Below are 19,685 nucleotides of genomic sequence, written 5' to 3'. Positions count from 1 at the left end.
CCATAAGGACTACCTTAATATTCATATGAATGTATATTATAAATTTGAAAGTGTACGAAATAATTATGTTGAATACAGAAATTTGTTGATTTCGTTGATTAGTTGAAATTTCAGGAATGAATTTGGCGTTGAGAAGTAATAACGGGCAGTGAAAATTGTCGATCGAAAATTTTATACCGTAAAAATCGTGCAGCATCGATATTTAAAAAACCAACCCGGCATCCGCTTTGTCCTGAGCAATACGTGAGAAGAAAACTAGCAAAGGAATCGAAAGAGGTGTTTGCAGACAACGTTTCTCAATTCGAGTAAGGGAGGGAAAATTTAAGAATAATACTACATATCGGGAAATAGTTTCACGTGTCGTGAGATGCGGCGAATAAAAAGAAAAAGAGGGAGACAAGAATGAAAAGAAAAAAGTTACGATTTTAAGTGAATTTTTTGCAAGCTTCTTTCACGCCAATAAAAGTCAAACTTTAAGTGAGAAACAAGGGTGAAAATAATTGTAAACACTCGACTAACTTGGGAAAAAGGAGAAATCGGAAATGCGTTCATGATAATCTGTAGCTACAGGTGGTTGAAACGATCGTTCAAAAATGGGTTGAAAAATCAGTGACGGAAGAGCGGCTTCGTTGCATGTCAATGGTACAAAATTGAATGCAAAATTAATTGTGTCGAGACTTATATTATATAACACACACAAATATGCGGCAAGATGCAATGATCTGCAAAATTCCACAGTGACCTTCGACACATAGTTATTCACTTATATTATATACTAATTCAAAAGTATTCATCAATAACGATACAAGCATGTTCAGGAAATGTCATTCTTTATTATTCGAATTAAAACTAAAAAAGTTTTCTCTCCTCTTTGTAAATTTTCATTGCGATATCAAAATTCGAAATGAAAATTTATACCCATGCTTCAGAAGAATACTGACCACATGGCAAAATTTTCAAAAATGGCAAAACATGTATCTGAAATAAAGTTTCCCCAAAACTTTAATTCGAAAAGAGTAAACCGAAGAAGAGCGGGAACAAAAAAAAAAAAACACCCCAGAAAATACATCAATATATAGTGAATATTGTAACAGAAATTTTTCTTCACGCCTCATAATTTTCACTCAAAAACCAGACACGTGATGATAAAATTTCCCCGCGATCATTCCCAAACCCTAAACCAAAACGAAGATTTTTGGTTGGCGCAAAAAACGCGTGGCTAGCAAAAATCGCGAGTGGCGAGGGGTGCGAGTATTATTTGCGCGGATCGCTCGGTCCCAGAGGCACTTAATAAACCGGCGTTCCCTTAATTTGCCGTTAACGATGGGTAGGCGAGAGAGAGAGAGAGAGAGAGAGAGAGAGATGGAGAGCGAGAAAAGGGACTGAAGGGGGAGAGAGAGAGAGAGAGAAAGAGAGATAGAGAGAGAGAGAGAGAGCAGAAGTAGCAGCAACAGCGGAGCCGAATTCCCTCTAATTATAAAGTCGTCGCGTCGTTGCTCCGCGCCCCGCTTTCAACCGAGCCCTGCAAACACAACCGCAAACGGGAGCCGCAACTACCCCGGATGCTCACTTAACTTTCGCGCAATAAGCACGTTGCGCCAAGTTGCCGAACTCTCCGGAATTCCGGAGCAAAAGTGAGAGAGGAAGGACCGAGAAGAAGTGCGGGAAGGAGGGAGGGGGGGGGGGGGGGGGAGGAGAACCAGCCGATCCTGTGGGAACCCCTCTTACAACGTCTTCGGGCTGACCTGGTCAAACTTTTCCCGACTATCCCCACGGATTTTCCTGCAATTTCTGTTTGCATCCCGCGTATTTAACACGCGATGAAGATTAGCGGGAAATGATGTGTTTGCTGAGAGAGTAAGAAAAAGAGAGAGAGAGAGAGAGAGAGAATGAACGAAACTTTATTTTACATATTATCTCTGTCCGTTTCTGAGTTTTTATTTTCTTGTTCGATTTTTTTTTTTTTCTTTTTTCAGTTTACAGAAATGAAATATGACTGAAAATGTCTTTGCTTGATTACACAAACACTTTTTGCACTATTTTCATATGTTACGGACATGTTTCGGAAACCGAGTTTTTTTTTTTTTTCTCAAAGCTTACGTTTTTCCAGTTCTACGATTCGTAGACAATAATCTATTCGTGTACAAAGAAAATAATCATGAATTTATCGAAACTTTACATGTACTGTATGTATAGTATTTTCAAGCAACAGACAAAACGCGGAATAATACGGTGTCTCAATAGTTCTTAATAACTCACGATCGTCTCTTTTCTAACAGAAAGTCTTTTCTCAAATCTCTCCGTATCGAAGTTGTTTCCCTCTTCGTCTTGACATCCTTTCGAACTAATCCAATTGAATTTCAGTCTTCGTTTCGTAATTATTTTGTTTAATCATTGTTTTTTACCGATGTGAACCGTTCTATACAATATATAATATAATTGAAAAATGATACAACGACGATGATGCTAACAATAATAATAACAATGATAATGACAGTCTGTTTCGAAAATATTACAATAAATGGTAATTTTAATCCTCATCAAAAGTTTGAGAAAGTAAAACGTGTATATATATATATGCAGGTAGGTAATCTTGAAATGCGTTTCTGGATTCTGAAGGGGGTTGAAAAGGGCCGAGAGGTTATATAACGCTGGAGATTCGACAAAGGAGGCCGGCTCGCCCTCTCACACCCTTTCATGATTATGCATGATTTATTGTTTATTTTTTATCTTTTTCTTAATTCATCTTTTTGTATTGCTGCAGATCGATATAACCACCCGGTTAAGTCGCGTTGAGGTCAACCCTTTTTCCCTGCTGATCCTTTGTCGCCCCCTCGGCTCTAGCATCGGGCGCTCTTTCAGGGGATGGATTGATGTGTCAAGAAAAAGGCCTCTCCGCTGCGTTACGAGGCACACAAGTACGCGAAAACGTGTCTCAAAGCTCTCCCTCGACACTTGCACCATACATGCGGATAATATAAATGCAGCGCGGCTCTTTGAGGCGGAATTTTATCGAAGGGTTTGAAAATGACATCTTTTTACACGACGTAGCATCGCGGCTGAACATTCGCCGGATCGACGATTTTCTCACTCATCGAGCGCTGAATTTTCTAACGAATTTCATTGGAGAAATTTGCACTTTGTTCTCTAATTTCTTGTTCCAAGCCAATTGTCGCTGATTAAGTTAGCTCGCGTCAATTTGTTATGCAACGGTTTAACTGAGTTGTGTTCCCAAGCGATTTTGCGCCATTTTTTGTCACTTTGGGTGAGTGAAAATTTACTTCGCGCGAAACGGAGCGATTTGAACTCAGGTCATTTTGACTCACGATTTCGAGTGAAGTTGGTTCGCGTCGCGTAAAATCATCCTAGGACACCTGATTCGAAAGATTCTGTATTGAGCGAAACAAAGTCAAGAATAAAATAAGATCATACGTTGAGTATATATCAAATCATCATATTCGTGAGCTGCGAAATCATTTTTGTCAACTACGAGAAACTCTGACGTCGATGTTTTACTTCAAATTGCTTCAAGATTTTTAAAAATATAGTAGATTTGTTCGGGTATTATTTTAAGATGGCTCGACTTGTTCGGAAGATTATTTTTCATCGGTATCTGTGAAATGATGCAAAAATTATTATATCTAGCGATACCAAAAATAGGATGAAACAGTGTTTAATAAAATAAGCGATCGTAAAATGTAATCGAACGATTCTCCTGGATTTTTAAAAATTTTGAAATTTTTAACCAAAATTTTAAACCAATCATCTACATCCAAGGATATGTTTATAATTTCAGTGCATATTTCGATTCTTGCGTGTTTTCAAAACAGCTCTTCGCGGCTTACGAAAATAACACTTTGATAAATACTCAATGTCGGATTATCTCGTATAAATAAAATGACCAAAAAGTATCGATCTTCGACCCACCGAAATCCTTAGACAGAGTAACTCCAGATTTCTTGAAGGGTCGCGTGGATTCGGTGAGAAGAAGCGATTTGTTAGGCTTGAAAAAAGGTCTACACAAATACATTATCCACACACACACACACAGCTCGCGAAACTGTTTCGTAATCCTCGAAACGTCATTTGTCGTCGCGGTTATGCCTGCAGATTTTTTCCTCCACGGTGTATAACCGAAAGAAGAAACGATGAAGCTTCGGGAGGCGCGCCGAAATGGGAAAGTGGGCCGAAAATTTTTATCCATTTTTTCCTGCAACCAAGTCACGTACCGCAAATTGAGAACCGACCGTTTATACCGCAGGATAAACACCCCGTGCAACCGGCTCGCCAAGATATCCCATTTTCCCTGGAACATCGCCAAATTCGAGTGTGTCTGTCGGTTAATTTTTTTTTTTCTTTTTTTTCTAGTTTTCAAAGATACTGAAAAAAAAACACGCAAACGTAACAAAATCCCGCTCCCATATTTGCAGTAATAATTGTCATTTTTTTAAAATCCCAAAAAAGAGCGCGTCGATAGGAAGATTTTTGAAAAAAATTGAAATTTGAATTTTGCGTAGAGTTGTGTATGCAAAACAGTACGATTTTCGGTAAAATCTAGACCACGCAGGTATTGCCTCGTAAAATAAGTTGTGTTCAAGGAAAAAAAAATCACCAGTTGTGTTCACCTACTGACAGAAAATATTCGGTTCTTTGATTTCGGATAAAGCTGTCATGAGTTATCCTTTTTTCTAAGGAGTCTCCAAAAACTAGTTCTCAATGGCTGAATTTTCAAAATTTTTGAATGAAAATTTTTGAAACATCGTTCTTTTATATGCTTAAAGTTTGAATAAAATAATTCTTTTGTTATATTTGAAATAAATCAGAGAAAATGTGTTGTTTTTTTTTTTTTTTTGCCCTTCATGACCCATGTAACCCCTTAAATTAACCCTGGAAATTTTTTTACTCCTCAATAGTTTCGCGCGAATAAAAAAAATCAGCATCAGCATGATTGCGATAATTCTTGCACAGCAGAAACTGGACTCCGAGCAACGATTTTCCCGTTTTAAACTATCCTCGTTGAATTAATTCCCCTGGATTTTGGCCCCTAGAGGCACAGTTCTGATACCGCGAGACGACCCGTCCTAACTGCTCAAATTTAAAGTTATAACTATACCGCATACGTGTTATATGCATATGTTCCGAAGGAACTGAGGGACACACAGCAACGGATTGTCGACCGCTCAACGGTCGTAAAAGTTTATACTTTACCGTACGTACGTGTAATGTGCCTTACACACCGCGCATTTGTATAACTCCATTTTGAAACAGGTATTTACGTACGTAAATTCATCCACGTTACGTCTGAATTCCGACACAGCCGTGCATTTTTAAAATTATTCGGTCAGAGTCGAGATCATTTTATACTTGTTTTTAGATTTTTTAACAACACTTATAACACTCGTGTTACAAAATCATTGCGTAGAAACTGAGATATCGATATGAATTCAAACAACTTTAAAATATTCTGGAATACTCTTTAACTGTTACATTTCAAGGGAGATTAGTTGTCTTTAGCGAAATCAAATTTTGAGGATAAAAAAAAAATCATAAAGCAACAAAATACCGGAAAATTGATTCATTCACCTCGAAAAATCATAACTCACTGAATTTTCAATATTTTCAGCCGAAAATTGATTGAGTAACTCTGAAGACACTGACGTTTGAAAAACAAGTATGGAGAAACCGCGCGATAAAAAAAAGTGATTTACTTGAGCGAGTGAGGTTGAATTTTTGGAGAAAGAATGAATTAACGAGTTTTACGATGTTTCGACGTTTATCTTGGATGAAATCACATTATTGAGGATATTTTTCGTATGGAATTTACAATGAAGATTTTGTGGGGTCATTTTGACCCCGGTGTGTAGCATAAGGGTTAGATATAGGTGTAAATTTTTACACCCTAATCTGACAATATCAGATTTTTGTGCCTCCGCTTTTTTCATGTTCGTGGTAAGAATGAGGGATTTTTTTTTTTTTAACCATCAATTCACAGTTTGTGAATATTTATTTGCAAATATTGCGAATGAATAATTATCCCTCATAAATATACGGAATTTAATTGAAAATTCAAAAGAATGAAAATTAAATTTTCAAAAATTGTCAGCATAAATTATGCGGAGGGAACATTCGATAAAACTAATGGAAAATTCATTATTTCGATGATCAGCAGGTACGAAAGTTACAATTTCCCTGACTAAAAATTCAGGAAGAAGTTTTTTTCTACATTCCTGCACCCGTTCAGTTTACTTCTTCTGTCCGAATAAGTTGTTGGGTCAAGGGTCATTATAAATGGGTATTTCGATATGGAATAATAAATCCATATTGCAACTTTTCGGTCTTCCGGCGTGTCGGTGAAACCCGTATAATAATTAATGCTCATTTCGAAAACTTTTGACAAGCTTGACGGGTCGCGCTGAGCGGCTGGGGTTTTGTCGTTTCGGGTCATTAGTTAATTCGTCGACGTCGAGAGACAGAGAAAAACGAAAGTAAAAACCGCCCGAAGCGAAAGCGTCAACGAATCTCTTCGATTTTGTACCGAAAAAGAAAAACAAACAACAAGCAAACAAACTAAAAACTAATCGGACGAACACGAAAGCTTAGCTTTTTCTTAACAGGCAGAACCGCATGATAGAATTTCGGATGATTTCGGAGTGTCGAAAAAACGTTTTCAAACAAATCACATTGCATATAAATTCCGACTAAATTTTCCCTGGATTCAGGATAAACAAAAATTTTCCGTTTACACAGAAACATAAAAAACACACAGGCGCGCACGTTAAAAAACGTGTTTCCAAAGTGAAAAGAAAGTTTTATTTCTTTATCGCAACAGCGGCATCGAAACGTTAATTTTTTCTCGACAGTTGAAAACAAAATCGTTCGCCAAAATGGCTCGACTCAAAAATTCCGTGGGGGTCGTAAAATCGGCGAGCATTATAACATCAGCTATATAATGTATAATGTACGGAGTTTGACTTGGTAAGTAGGTTAATTTGAATGTTTAAATTCCGGGGACAGGAGGCGACTCAATTTGCGAGGACTGCGTCTGGCTAATTCCTACGCCTGCAGACAGAGCGGGTAAAATCATCCCGAGAGTTCCGGGTCCTGCAGACCGAACCTCTCGCTTCGCTTATAATATATATGATATTATATTTCCGTACAACCGCCACAATTGGGGAAATTATATTTTGCGGTTTACGATGGCGAGCAAGTCCCGGTTTCGCGAGTTGCCTGCTTAATTGCCTCCTTTTCCCCCCCAACTCCCTCTTCTTCATCTTCTTCATCTTCTTCTTCTTCTTCTTCTTCTTCTTCTTCTTCTTCTTCTTCTTCTTCTTCTCTTAGTCTGATTAACGCCAACCGGCGTAATGCCTATTTTAATGCACTGCTATCTTCGCGTCGTGTTATTATCGTATATTATTATTATCATTATTATATACTGTACAAATTTTATTCGACGGTTTTACGCCGGTTCGCCCATTTCCCCTCCGCCATTTCCATCCTCAACTTCGTGACCGGGATGCCGAATTATTCTTCTCGCCTATTCTCATCCACACACATTATTATTATTTAAAATTATTTCTACGGTCTATGTAATTCTGCGATTAAAATTTCTGCCGTTTGATATGTCACTAACTGTGAACACGATCTTATTTTATCGTTTACAAAATAACCGTAATGAAAAAAGAAAACAAATTTTATCTAATGTTACCCGTTTTAAGACACTGATTAACTAGACGGAATAAAATAACAAACAATCTTATACGTCGGATTCAAGTTCGTAGCTTTGGAATAATTTTTACGAAATATTCGACAAATAATTGTACAGAGTAAAAAGGAGAAACTTTGTTTAACAGAAACATGACGTACAGTTAAAAAGTTTCTTTTATTCATCATGTAAACAATGGTGCCAAATATTCGCGGTGAGCCCTTAATTCTTCCACAAAATCACTTATATAACAGAGCGTAGAGATTGCAGGACGGATACCGGAAGTCGATTCACTGAGCCTTTCCTGCAAACTGAATTAACGTGACCGTTCTCTCTCTCTCTCTCAAGGGAAACTCGCAATTTATACGTCACTCACTACTCACTCACTCAAAGAAGACTGATCGTGAGCTCGATCGCTTTCGCGAAATAATTTTCAACTCGTTTCGCACACGCTTATATATAATTAATACATGCACGTACATGCATGCGTACCAGGAGTTGAAACTTGTGTACACATCGAGGTTTACACGAAAAAATGATAGTCTGATAAAATTAAAGACGGTTTATTCCTGCACCAATTACCGCATCCAATTTTAAAGATTGCAAATAATTCGTTACATCGAGAATTTTGGCAGAAACGCGTATCTGGTAGCTAGAATCCTTACAAGCACTGTCCGTCGTGGAGTTTGTAGTAGTCTGAAAAAACCGAGGAGCAATGATTGAGAGTGGGAAATTTCCGGGGCGATTTAGAAGAAATTTTCAAAGAATCGGGAAAACTCACTCGTTCTGTACGCCGTAGCGATGACTCGTTTCAACGATCCCGAGATTTTCTCGGTCACGTTGAATCGGGTGCAACGATTTTCGCAGAGCATGTGACAAATGCTGGGGAACGTTTTGTCCTCAAGGTCTCTGTCCCTAGCGCAAATTATCCGACTCCCGTCGCCGTCCGAATCTTCCATGTTAAACGGAAGTTCCGCGAGCGCATCTTGCTTCCGAATTTCCTCCGAGTTCTGCTCCTCGCAGTGATCGCACTTGCAAGCTGCGTCGGAATAGCCGACTTCCTCGAGCGAGGATCCTGTTAGGATACCTTGCAAAAAATTCTCCGATGTTTTAAAGATTGAAGATCGAAAAGCAACTAAGTTAACAGGGATCGAAATGACTTTAACCGAATTTAGAGGGATGAATTTCAGTCAGATTTCAAATAATTATTGGGGGCGGGGTCGAAGTTCGGAATTTGAAAATTTCCGAATATGCCTGATTCAGAATTATTTGGCGGCGAAACTTGAAGTGAAGAAATCAAACCTTTACGAAACAACAAAGTTTCGAATGGTCGGAAACTCGACGCCGCAAAGTTACGAGATTTCAAGTTACATTAGATAAAAGTTCCGATGGAGGGAAAATCGGAAAATTATAGTTTCGATGAGAGCGCAATTCTGAACGTTAAAATATACTCGCGTAGCGTAGCTTGCTCAACGAGTGAGAAAAAATCGGAATGACCAGGATTCCAGACTCCGAAACAAAGAAAGATCAAAATGTTGAAATTTCCTCAACCAGAAATTCACAGAACTGAATATCTTCGATCATTCGGAATTTCGATGTTTCGGATTTGAAACTTTTCTCATTTTTTCACTTTCAGAATTTTGCACTTCCGAAACTTTGAGCCTCGAGTTTCGGACCATTCGAAGCTTTGATGTTTCGTGAAAGTTTGACTTCTTCACTTCAAGTTTCGCCACCAAAGATTTCGGAATTTGGTATTTTTGGAACTTTTCAAATTCGAAATTTCAACCCCGCCCCATCTATTGAGTGACGTCAGTATCACTCATTTCCCAAGAAGCAAATTGAAATTCGTTCAATTTTGATACTTCATTTTTTACTTTAAATCACGATTTCACGTGAATTTGAGTAAATTATTTTTACACCAATTGTCAATGCTTAACGTAAAGATACTCACTCAAAACCAGCAAAGTGACGAATAATTTCTTCATGTCCGTAACGCAAAAATACACGACGAATATGAATTGAATTGCTGGCCGCAGCGTCGCCGATTTGATTACAACTAATTATCGAGTAAACGAATAGCGCTAATCTTGAGCAAGCTCCAAACGCGTCTTCGTCTTAAGTGGCCTCATTTTTCATTCTTACAGTGCTGTACGCACGATTTCTAAACCACGAAGTTTTGACAAGCAAATCGCGACAATTTTAACGAGCATGTCCTAAAAACGAGGAAAACTGCGACCTGAGGATCAGATTTTCAGAACTTCTTCAACTTCCACTCTACAAAATTTTTATGCCCATTATCTACAACGTTTCGCATCGCGATGCAAATTAATTTAGCCAATTACCCGCAACCGGCAGCGAAATTCCCTCAGCTTGCATCGGTTCGATTCGGACGTTTAAATAATAGTCGAGATGAAACATCAGCGATCCTGATTAATTACCGCGTCAAAATTTCTCGCTCCGCTTAATTCCTCAGGCCTATTTATCCGGCACTGATGCATTCACACGGCGTATCGGAGTTAGATAAATGTAACGACGACACAGTGACCTCACTGATCCGTGTTTAATAATAATGTTTCTAGAAAATAAGCCGATTGATAAAAATACTGGCTAAAATATGTACAGAAACGAAGTAGGCTCGAAGCGACAAGAAATTTGATATATCTATTATATTGCAATGGCATGGAACAATTGCGCAGAATATTTAAAATCATGGATATTGGATTAGAATATGATACAAGTTTGATAAAGTGTGACGTACGGATGCAATTAATTCACCGGAGTAAGCAGTGAACGAAAATCGAAAAGTACTCTTCGTATTAAAATATTGTTACTGTTTTTTATTTTCGGCACGTGCAGAGAAAATAATTCCGTTTACCGGCTGTTTTACCACGGAACATAACCGCGTTACGGCGATATTACGTAATGTGCAATATAAGTTGGTGTTTGAGAGAGAGAGAGAGAGAGAGAGAGAGAGAGAGAGAGAGAAAAAGTAAAATTTAATGGAGGAGGCTTGTCATTTCGGGGTGAAAAGGGGGACGGAAGGAAGCTGAATCTAAGAGACTGTGTCTGAGGGCGGCTGAATGAGGAGCTGAAAAGACCTGTAGAGGAACATCGATATGAATACGCAAGCAGGCATTAAAATATAACGACGAGTTCTCGAGTGGGACTTTGGAGAAGAAGGAAAAGCGAAAGAAGCAGAAGAAGCAGAAGAAGAAGAAGAAGGGCGGCGTTGAAAACCGACGGAGGCTGTTTGAAATTGAGTGGCACATTGAACGGGCACTGAGGAAAACCCTCGAGCCCAACCGGCGCGACTCCAACTTTTGATTCCGAAGCCAAGTTACGACTGCGTCTCTTTCTTCGTCTCCTTCTTCTTCTTCGTCCTCTCCCTCTTCCCTGAAATTTCTTGCTTTTCGAATTCCCGACAGGTAGAATCTGCTTCGACGGTGTGTATGCGCGAACCGGCCCTTCTGAATAAATGAACAATGCGGATTTCGTACACGACAATTCCGAAACGGAAACCTGTGCAAGCAGTGCGAAAGTATGAGAAAGGGAAACTTTTTACCCGAAGATGTGACAAGGGGTCCGAGAGTGTATTATGATAAATAATAACAATGACAAATAACGCTCCGAACTCTTGTCGCAAGAGCTCTTGAATCTCTTAACGACAACATATTTTGGGCATCTCGTGCGTTCCGTGAATTTTTCTTCATTATACGCGACGTCTGTATTATACGCGCCGATTGCTTCCGGTACGCCTCAAAAGTTCACTGTACGTGAAGTTTGTCGTTGTTGTAAGAATCTTGGGAGAACTTGGCGGTGGTTTTGAGCCGCGCGCTGTTCGACATTTTCAAAATGCTTTCGGCTCGTCGTTTTGGTCTGCGCAATTCGATACCTCGTAACAGGCGTTGCAGAAATATTTCTCACGTGTTTTTTTATCTCCGTTTGCGATCTCGATTTAGAAGATTAGTCGGTTGAAAAATGATCGCACCGACCTTTCGTTGAATTTAGTGTAACTAGATGGACGCACGTTAAGCGTTTATCGAATTAATATATTCGTGAGGTAAGAATAACTTCGTTGAGTTTAAAAAAAAAAAAAAAAAAAAATACTCCAAGATCGATTTCTTCGTTTCATCGTTTTGAAATTCTGTAAAACCCAGTATACCCATCGAATTTAGTGTTTTTTAAACATTTTCGGATCCCAACAACTTTTCGTCTCGACACCGGTTTTCAGGAAGTCTCTTCCGACCAAACTGGTCCTCGGGAACAGAAAAAAGAAATCTGGGATGTCATAAGGTGAAAAGCTGCGAAGATGTGAGGCATTTTTCCGTCTTTTGGATGTAATTTTGACCCGCTGCTAATTACGATTTCAAACTATAGTCGTGTGAATTCACTGATTCTCGCGTCCGAAATCGTCAAAATTTTCTAACGAAACAATCCGAAGGAATCAACCTTATTGCCATTATCGAGATATAAAAACTCGTTTCTTCAGAATCCATCTCCATAAATCCAATCCCTCGAATTTCCTTCTCTGTACAGAAACTCAAACAAAGTCTCAATATTTCTGTTCCACCTCAAGCATCAAAAAACCCTGATGACGGTTCTAAGTTCAGACTAAACGAGCAAGACACAACTACCAACCACCACCGTGCGGTGGGGTGGTTTTGATTTTCCGGAAACTGAAATGCTGGGGTACCTACACAGATTAGTTGGCAAAGTGGAAGCTGCCACACGTACAACAGAAGCGATCGAGACCGGATCGTGTCGCCTTACAACCATTGAGCAGCAGCTGCTGCTGCTGCTGCTGCTGCACTGTGCCGTGTCAATTACCCATCTCCAATATTAACCAGCAGCTCTATTGTGCCGGTGCCACGTCGCCTGCTTGAGGCAGAAACTATCGCGGAAATTACCTGCAAGTTCTCTTCCTCCTCCTTCTCCTCCTCAGTGCGGAACTACACAAACAACGAGCTTATAGCTATCGACCGCCTGTTGTACTCGGTTTAGCGGAGTGAACGGCCATATATCGAGCGGCACTGTATCGAGCGGCAATATATCGAGCGGCAATGTATCGAGCGGATACAGACCTGTCTCAGATTCGAGAGTATAATTGCTTGAATAAAAGTTGGACGGCGAAAGAGGGGACAGAAAAAAATTGAAAAAGACAGAAAGAGAGGGTGTAAGGCTTTGTGGAGAGAAAGCAATCGTAGATAGGTTGTAATAAATGAACGAGATGCTTCTGAGACTGGGTGGATGGGCAACTAACAATAACCGCAAACAATGGGCGCTGCGTATTAAAATGCAAATCGGTTCATAAGTCACAACATTATCATCATCGCGAGCGGCGAGATGGGTGGTGGTAGTTCGAGCACGGCCATTGTCATGCCGATTTAGGCAGCCAGGTTCGCTTCGCAAGCTCGCGAGCCGTCTATAACTGCTTCCCTTCCCTTCCTCTTTTCTCTTCCCCTTTGCCCTTCCTCGCCGTTGAATTAACGCGGCTCAACACTTTCTATGCGCTGAGATTAACTACCTGAATTAGACGTTATTAAGGGATTTATATACGTATATATATATATTATTATATATTCGAAAGCTCCTTAACCCAACCGCTGGAAGCCGACTTCGCGACTCTCACCTTGGTTAGATATTCCGTGACTCTTTGTCTTCGTCGAAGGCGACTCGTCTGAAGGTGTTTTGAATTCTGGTCTAGAATATGGAAACCCGCTACAGTTATTTCTCGACAAAGGTGCGGGTGTCGGAATATCAGAGACCGAATAAAGGCTAAAGTTACAGCGGTTCATTGAAAACACAGAACGCTCGAATCTCAACTACAGACTGTCATTGTAATCGTTTTGCGGTTTTTATATCCCATCATACTGTAGCGTTATCTCTAAAATTGATGAACACTCAAGATCGGTTTGAATAAAAAAAGCTACTTTTCGTTACAAGCAAATTCATTCAAAAAATCTACGAGTAAAAAAAGAAAGCTTCCGCTTAGAATCAAGTGTTCGATACTTCGAGTTGATCCTGCTTGAAACGGCACGGTTATAAATTAAGATAGTTTCTTTTATACCTTCGATTCGTCAAGATAAGAACAAGTCTCGTAGAATGTCGATCGAAGCTTAGAAAAAAAGGGGCTCGAATATAAAGATTTAAGGAGATATTATACGCATGTATATATATCCACACCTGACAATGACGTCGTTTCGGTAATGGAGAAGTAAGAGAATGACGAAGAGAACCTACCTGACATTTATATATCATAGACGTAGTTACCACCTTGCAACGGATCTGTCCCTCCTTGACATTTCTACTTTCGCCTTGCGTGTGTGTGTGTGTATTTCTGTGATGTGGGATAACGACGCACAATATGCTACGTCGTTTGGCTGTTGATTCGGTGTTACAGTTCCATGTATGATTCCGAGGGTGAAACGAAGGAGCGAAGGAACGAACGGGGCAAAACGATCACCATCTGTTTCACCCTCCTTACAACCTCCGTGCATGCACTGTATATAAATGTCACTCGGTGGTTCACGTATAGTCTATGTATGTATGTATGTATACATGTACATATACACGTATGGGTATATTATATACCGCGTATCAAGGGACTATCCGTGATCTGACAACCCCTGCTGCGCAAATGTTAACAACGTCATCAGCATCGTTTGCTAAACTAGTAGATATACTATATACATATATATACTATATATATATTTATATATTATATACGTACTATATGACGTACAAACATCCAAAGTGTCGTGGAATGCACAAAAAACAATCCACACAAATCACCGTGACCTTTACTGCGGTGAGAATTGAGCTGAATCGGACTTTGAAGAAAGTGCGCACTTCGACGAGCGTTCCAGGTTTCAGGTTCTTCACTTCGGCGAGCTCATTTTCGTGCTCCTATGCAAGGATCAATCGACACATCCCGCGCTTACCGGATGACCAGAGGCTCTTCTAGGACAGACGTGAGTCAACTAACGCATCAGCGATGTCGTTTTCCTTTCTGATCGAAGATTGGCAATCAGTACTGCCTACTGTCGGTTGATTACTGTCTGGACGCGATGCATTCTGTCGTTGTACAGCGTGTTTCAGAGTAAACGCTGAATTATGGTGAATTGCCTACCACTCAGGGGCACAAATATCGTTAAAACAGATCTGCCGAGTTATCGGCAATGCGGGTGCTTAAAGTCATCGCGAGTGGGCTGCACACAACCTGGAAACACGAGCAGTTCCAGGAGACTCGCGAGAACTTTGAACGCGTCAATTGTCGATAACTCGGTAGGTCTGTATTACCGATATTTGTTCCCCTTGGTGGTAGGCAACATACCTCGGCGCTTCCTCGGAAACACCCTGCACGTAGTCCTGGCGTTTCATTACGAAGCGTCATTGATGAACCGGTGAACGAATACCGGGGCGATGACAATGACGGAGGTCGGAATTCAGACGGTCGGATTTGAATTGCAGCCTGAGATTAGGTCAACCTGCGTTTTCATTCCTTCCACGCATCCCAGGCTCTGATAAAATCCCGATTCAACCTACGCAAACTTCTTTTTAATCCTGCAGCTTGATGATAATTGCCGTCGATTCGATACGACGGGGAAAGTTCGCTGAGCTTGCGAAGCCAGACGGAAATCGAGGTTGAATTGGGGTTGGATTTCGTCGCCCCAGGCACAGAAGTCCTTGCCCGATATTATATACCTGTCCCATTTCTATGTGTGTAATATAGTTCTGCTGTGCCCGGTTTTGGCCATTATGTAAATACAACTGTGGATATAATCCTCGCCTCTGCAGGACACCGGCGTTAAGGATTTTGGTTAGTCGAAAATCGGTACTATTCATCAATTTTATTACGATATATAGCCGTGCGTTGAGTATTCGTGAAATTATTGGATTCGTGAGACAGAATAGAAGACAGTAGAATTATGATCGATAACTTAGCGTCGACACTTCGTATCAAATCTGTTAAAAATATATTGGATTACTTTGATTTCATTCTGTAATAGCTTATTTTATTCAGAAAACTATTTTCTACAAACTCGCGTGCAATACTTTGATTTTTATCGTCTCGGTATCGTTTAATATTTTATTTTCCAACATTGCAGCAATATTGATTGCGATAAAAAAAAGTGGCAGAATTGAACTGGTTAATGAAAAAAAAAAAGATTTGTTTCAGTGAATTTGTAGAGAATAATCTTCCGATCAGAATTACAGATCGTAGAGTGAAGTCTGACGAATCTATCAGATTTTCAATAATTTTAATGCAATTTGAAAGGTAGTATAAAAATTTGAGCTTTTTTTTATGATTCCATGGTATTTTCGGTTTTTTATTCTCAAAGAGATTAAACAGAGTGGCTCGAGAATAAAACAATTTAAAAACTAAATAAACCAGGAGAAATAATTGGGGATAAGCGTCCCGCTTAAAAAAATATTTCATATTTATACTCCAGGTCAGTGTATTTTTTAATTCATTTTTATACTCTTTCGGAGCTTATTTTCGCCTCGACGACGGCAGATTCCATCATGTCGGGGAAATTATATGGGCTATTATAATTACGAACCCCGGAGCGAGTGCATGGCAGAGAAAGAAACTCGATCTTATACACCTAATTCTCTTATATCGTGTACCGCTTTTCCCCCCGCGATCCCTTCGCCGCAATCCAACTCCCATTACATCGTGCCTAAGCGAACATCTACCTGGCGATAACGATGAAACGATACGCGCGGCGTTACGGTTGCACGACGAGAAACGCTCAAATTAGTGAGAAATTTCAAACTTAAGCCCTACGGGGTAAAGATTTCACTCTGATTCCGACGCGACGTCGAGCCGAGTCCCTGATTTTTTTGAAATAGCATCTACAACGAGATAAGATACAACAGAATTTGATCGAAATGGTAGGTACGTGATAATTTTTGAGACATTTTCGAATTTGAGTCGTTTAAAAAACGTCCGATACTTGCGGAATTCGAGTCGTAAGCGTTGAAAAATTTTTAAAGAAAATTTCTGTACATAAGATCAACAAGATGTGAATTTTTTTAAAGTGCTGAAATAGTCTTTTTTGTAAACTACTTTGTCATTATTATCATTATGTTTACGAAAGAGGGAAAAATTGATAGTCAGAGTACAGACTTCAACTTCAGACTTTACTCACACATAGTAAGAATAATTTTTGAATCAACCGAATCAATGACGGAAGAAACGTTTTGTTAATTCAAATGCATAAGTGCCATTTTCAACTTGTTGTTCTTATCACTTTTTTTTCTTCAATCGATAGAATATTTTCTTTCCCACAGTCAGTAACGACGCAACAAATGGTTTCTCCGCGTAACCGAAACGTGATCTTTCTAAACTTTAACTTGACGCCATGTTCTGCATTTGAGAAGCTCTGATTTTTATCCCATTGCAGAAATTTGGACGCGTTGATTCTACGCGTTTCCCCGATTTGCGAGAGCGGTAATTTCGGCTTAATGACAGTTTGATTCGCGGGAAGTTAAGCGTCCTATTGATTTTAGCAACTGATTAAGCACCCCGCTTACCGGGCAGACGAGATTTATCTTTGGAACTGATCGGCTTACAGACAAGAACTTCGCCAAAGTTCAAATCTCGACAAGATCGGAATTCGGTAACAGGTTTGTGAGTAGATCTCTCTGCAACAAATTGTTTCGCTTGCCATTTCCTTGATACACAATCGTGAAGAGAATCGATGAAAGCTTTCAGATCCCCGATCGACATCCGAAAGAAATAATCTTCAATACGTAAAAGCTCTGCAAGTTTCGTAGTTAACTGAACTTGCTGTAGAACAAGATCGTGAAGCGGAACGTACGTTTTGTATTTTTCATCGTAAAAATTGTCTCTTCGACTAAAACCAAAACGATCTCTTCGACTTGGAATCGCGTTTCACGATCCGCGCAATGATTTTCCAACATTTTCAACACGAGCTTGCAGCTGCCTAAGCAGAAAATGTTGTATTCGGAATTCTGGAAAAACGGTTTCATACAATTGGGTGAAAGTGGGTTGAAGAATAAAGTATTGGACGGAGATGATCCGTGAAACTTTGAAAACTTCTACCGCTTCTAGTTACCGGATGCCGAATTTTTAAACTTTTCCATAATTATTTCGTGTATTTTGAAGTACTGAGCAACGGCTGAACCGATTCGGACTAAATATTAATGACAGATCGAGAAATCGGTAGAGACGCTTCGCGAAGCTTTTGAAACTTGTTCTACTCCCGGTGACATATTGTATCCTGACTTCCAAAAAAACAGTCAAATTCGAATGAAATTTGAGAAGAAGATCAACAATTCACAAACATCAACATTTTTTTAAAGCAACTGTCGACTTTCACTTGCAAAATGTCAGTATCCTATACTTCAAAAACATATAATTTTGCTTGGATTTGGTACAGGACCTTTGGTTTTAAATTTACCGTAACTTACTGTAATTTATTTATATGTGATCCATACCAAAATGTTTTACTTGATTGTTTGGATTGTTTATTTGCACGTGAATCCATTTCTTCCTCGGTATCGTTAAAAGCTCCTTGAAATTTTTTCCCTTTAAAAATTTTACCCGATTTTTCCGAATTCGAACATCTGTTATGTAACGACGAAAGTTAACCCTTCGAGAACCAGAAATGCGATCGTTCGGTCATGCCTGCAATTCACTCGCAATCGAAGATGGTTTAAGTTTAAATAATATCTTGTTTGCCCACCTTTGTTTAATATAAACAAATTGCCTTTTTTTGTTTCGGCGAAATTATTCATTCGCTACATGCATCCAACAGAGTGTCTTTCGTTAAGAAAATTCCACTTCGTCGAGTAAAAAAAATATTATTTTAAATCGAACGAATTCCATTAGAAGGAAAACAGATTTCTTAAAAAATAGCTGCTTGTCCGCATCTAGCGAGATCAAGCAAAACTGTTTTCACTTTCAACACATTTTAGCTGCAGACTGAACGAAGTGATTGAAAAAAATGTGATTTTTTTCCAATTAATGTTACAGAAAAAAAATAACCTTTCCTGTTCACCGGTTAATTCGATCATACAACGAGCTTATTTTAGACTTATTTGTTGTTGCATATTTTGGCAGATCGCATTAATTTGATTGAAAACTGTTTTTAGATTATTAAAATAACAAAAATTGCGCGAGTTATTCCCCATACAATATTTGTCAGACTATCGAATAGTGACGTGACGCAATGTAACTGGAACGCTTATAACTTTTGTGTTTTTGAGCATTCGATTGAGAAGTTAAGAAATTACAATGAAAGTTGAACGTGTTATCCATGAATTTTAACGATGACGATGTATTTTGAAATGGAAAAAAAATGTGTCACCGTTCTGGAGTACATTTTGTTTTTTACATAAAGAGCAGATTTTTTAGTATTTGTTTCTTTCATCTCACAGAGTGACAGAAAAATTTCTTGTCGTTTCAAAGGAGCTTTTCGCGCGTATCGAATGCCGACGGGTGTTTCGGAAAATCTGAGAGCGCGAGAGAGAGAATTGGGCGAAACAAATCTAGCGGGACAAGTTTAAATTTGACGGACTCGGGTGCGGCACGCGGTCGAAAAGCGGCGAGTCCGAAAATCCTCTCTCGTAGACTCCTCGGACCGTCCGAGGTGGGAAAATTCTATCCGCTTAGACGGGAATTCGAAGACGGGTCGAGACTCGGGTAGGATCCGGGTCGGGGTGAACGAGGTTCGCCAAATCGAAGACACTTCCACCGCGTGCTTTACGGCGAGCCATTCGAATCTGGGAGCTGAAAACGGATTAAACGGGAATCCCGAAAGGGAATAAGAGCGACCCTGCAGCCGGCGAAATCGAGAGTGGGAAGAAACGGGACGCCGAGTCCCTTTTTTTTTTTTTTTTTTTACTTTTCTTCTTTTTCCGACTATCCTCATCCTGCGCTTTCTCTTCTTCTATTCTAATCTCCTCTCTTCTCTTTCCTGCGGTTTAAACCCGCCCCGCCAGGAACTTGTTG

The 19,685-nt window shown here is 39.6% G+C and overlaps 1 protein-coding gene across 1 annotated transcript; it reads right to left on the bottom strand.

Moving 5' to 3' along the window:
* Positions 1 to 8,249: 8,249 nt before the first annotated feature.
* Positions 8,250 to 9,803, bottom strand: LOC124180119. Its single transcript, XM_046565217.1, has 3 exons — positions 9,654 to 9,803; positions 8,484 to 8,789; positions 8,250 to 8,398 (listed from the first exon to the last, which is right to left on the bottom strand). The coding sequence occupies exons 1-3, from the start codon at positions 9,685 to 9,687 to the stop codon at positions 8,364 to 8,366; spliced, it is 375 nt and encodes a 124-aa protein (XP_046421173.1). The 5' UTR covers positions 9,688 to 9,803; the 3' UTR covers positions 8,250 to 8,363.
* Between the last annotated feature and the right edge of the window lie 9,882 nt (positions 9,804 to 19,685).

Source organism: Neodiprion fabricii, chromosome 4 (genome assembly GCF_021155785.1).
Source record: "Neodiprion fabricii isolate iyNeoFabr1 chromosome 4, iyNeoFabr1.1, whole genome shotgun sequence".
Taxonomy (NCBI): Eukaryota; Metazoa; Arthropoda; class Insecta; order Hymenoptera; family Diprionidae; genus Neodiprion; species Neodiprion fabricii.
The sequence above is the reverse complement of the archived record's forward strand: the minus strand, read 5'-3'. Positions and strand labels throughout refer to the sequence as shown.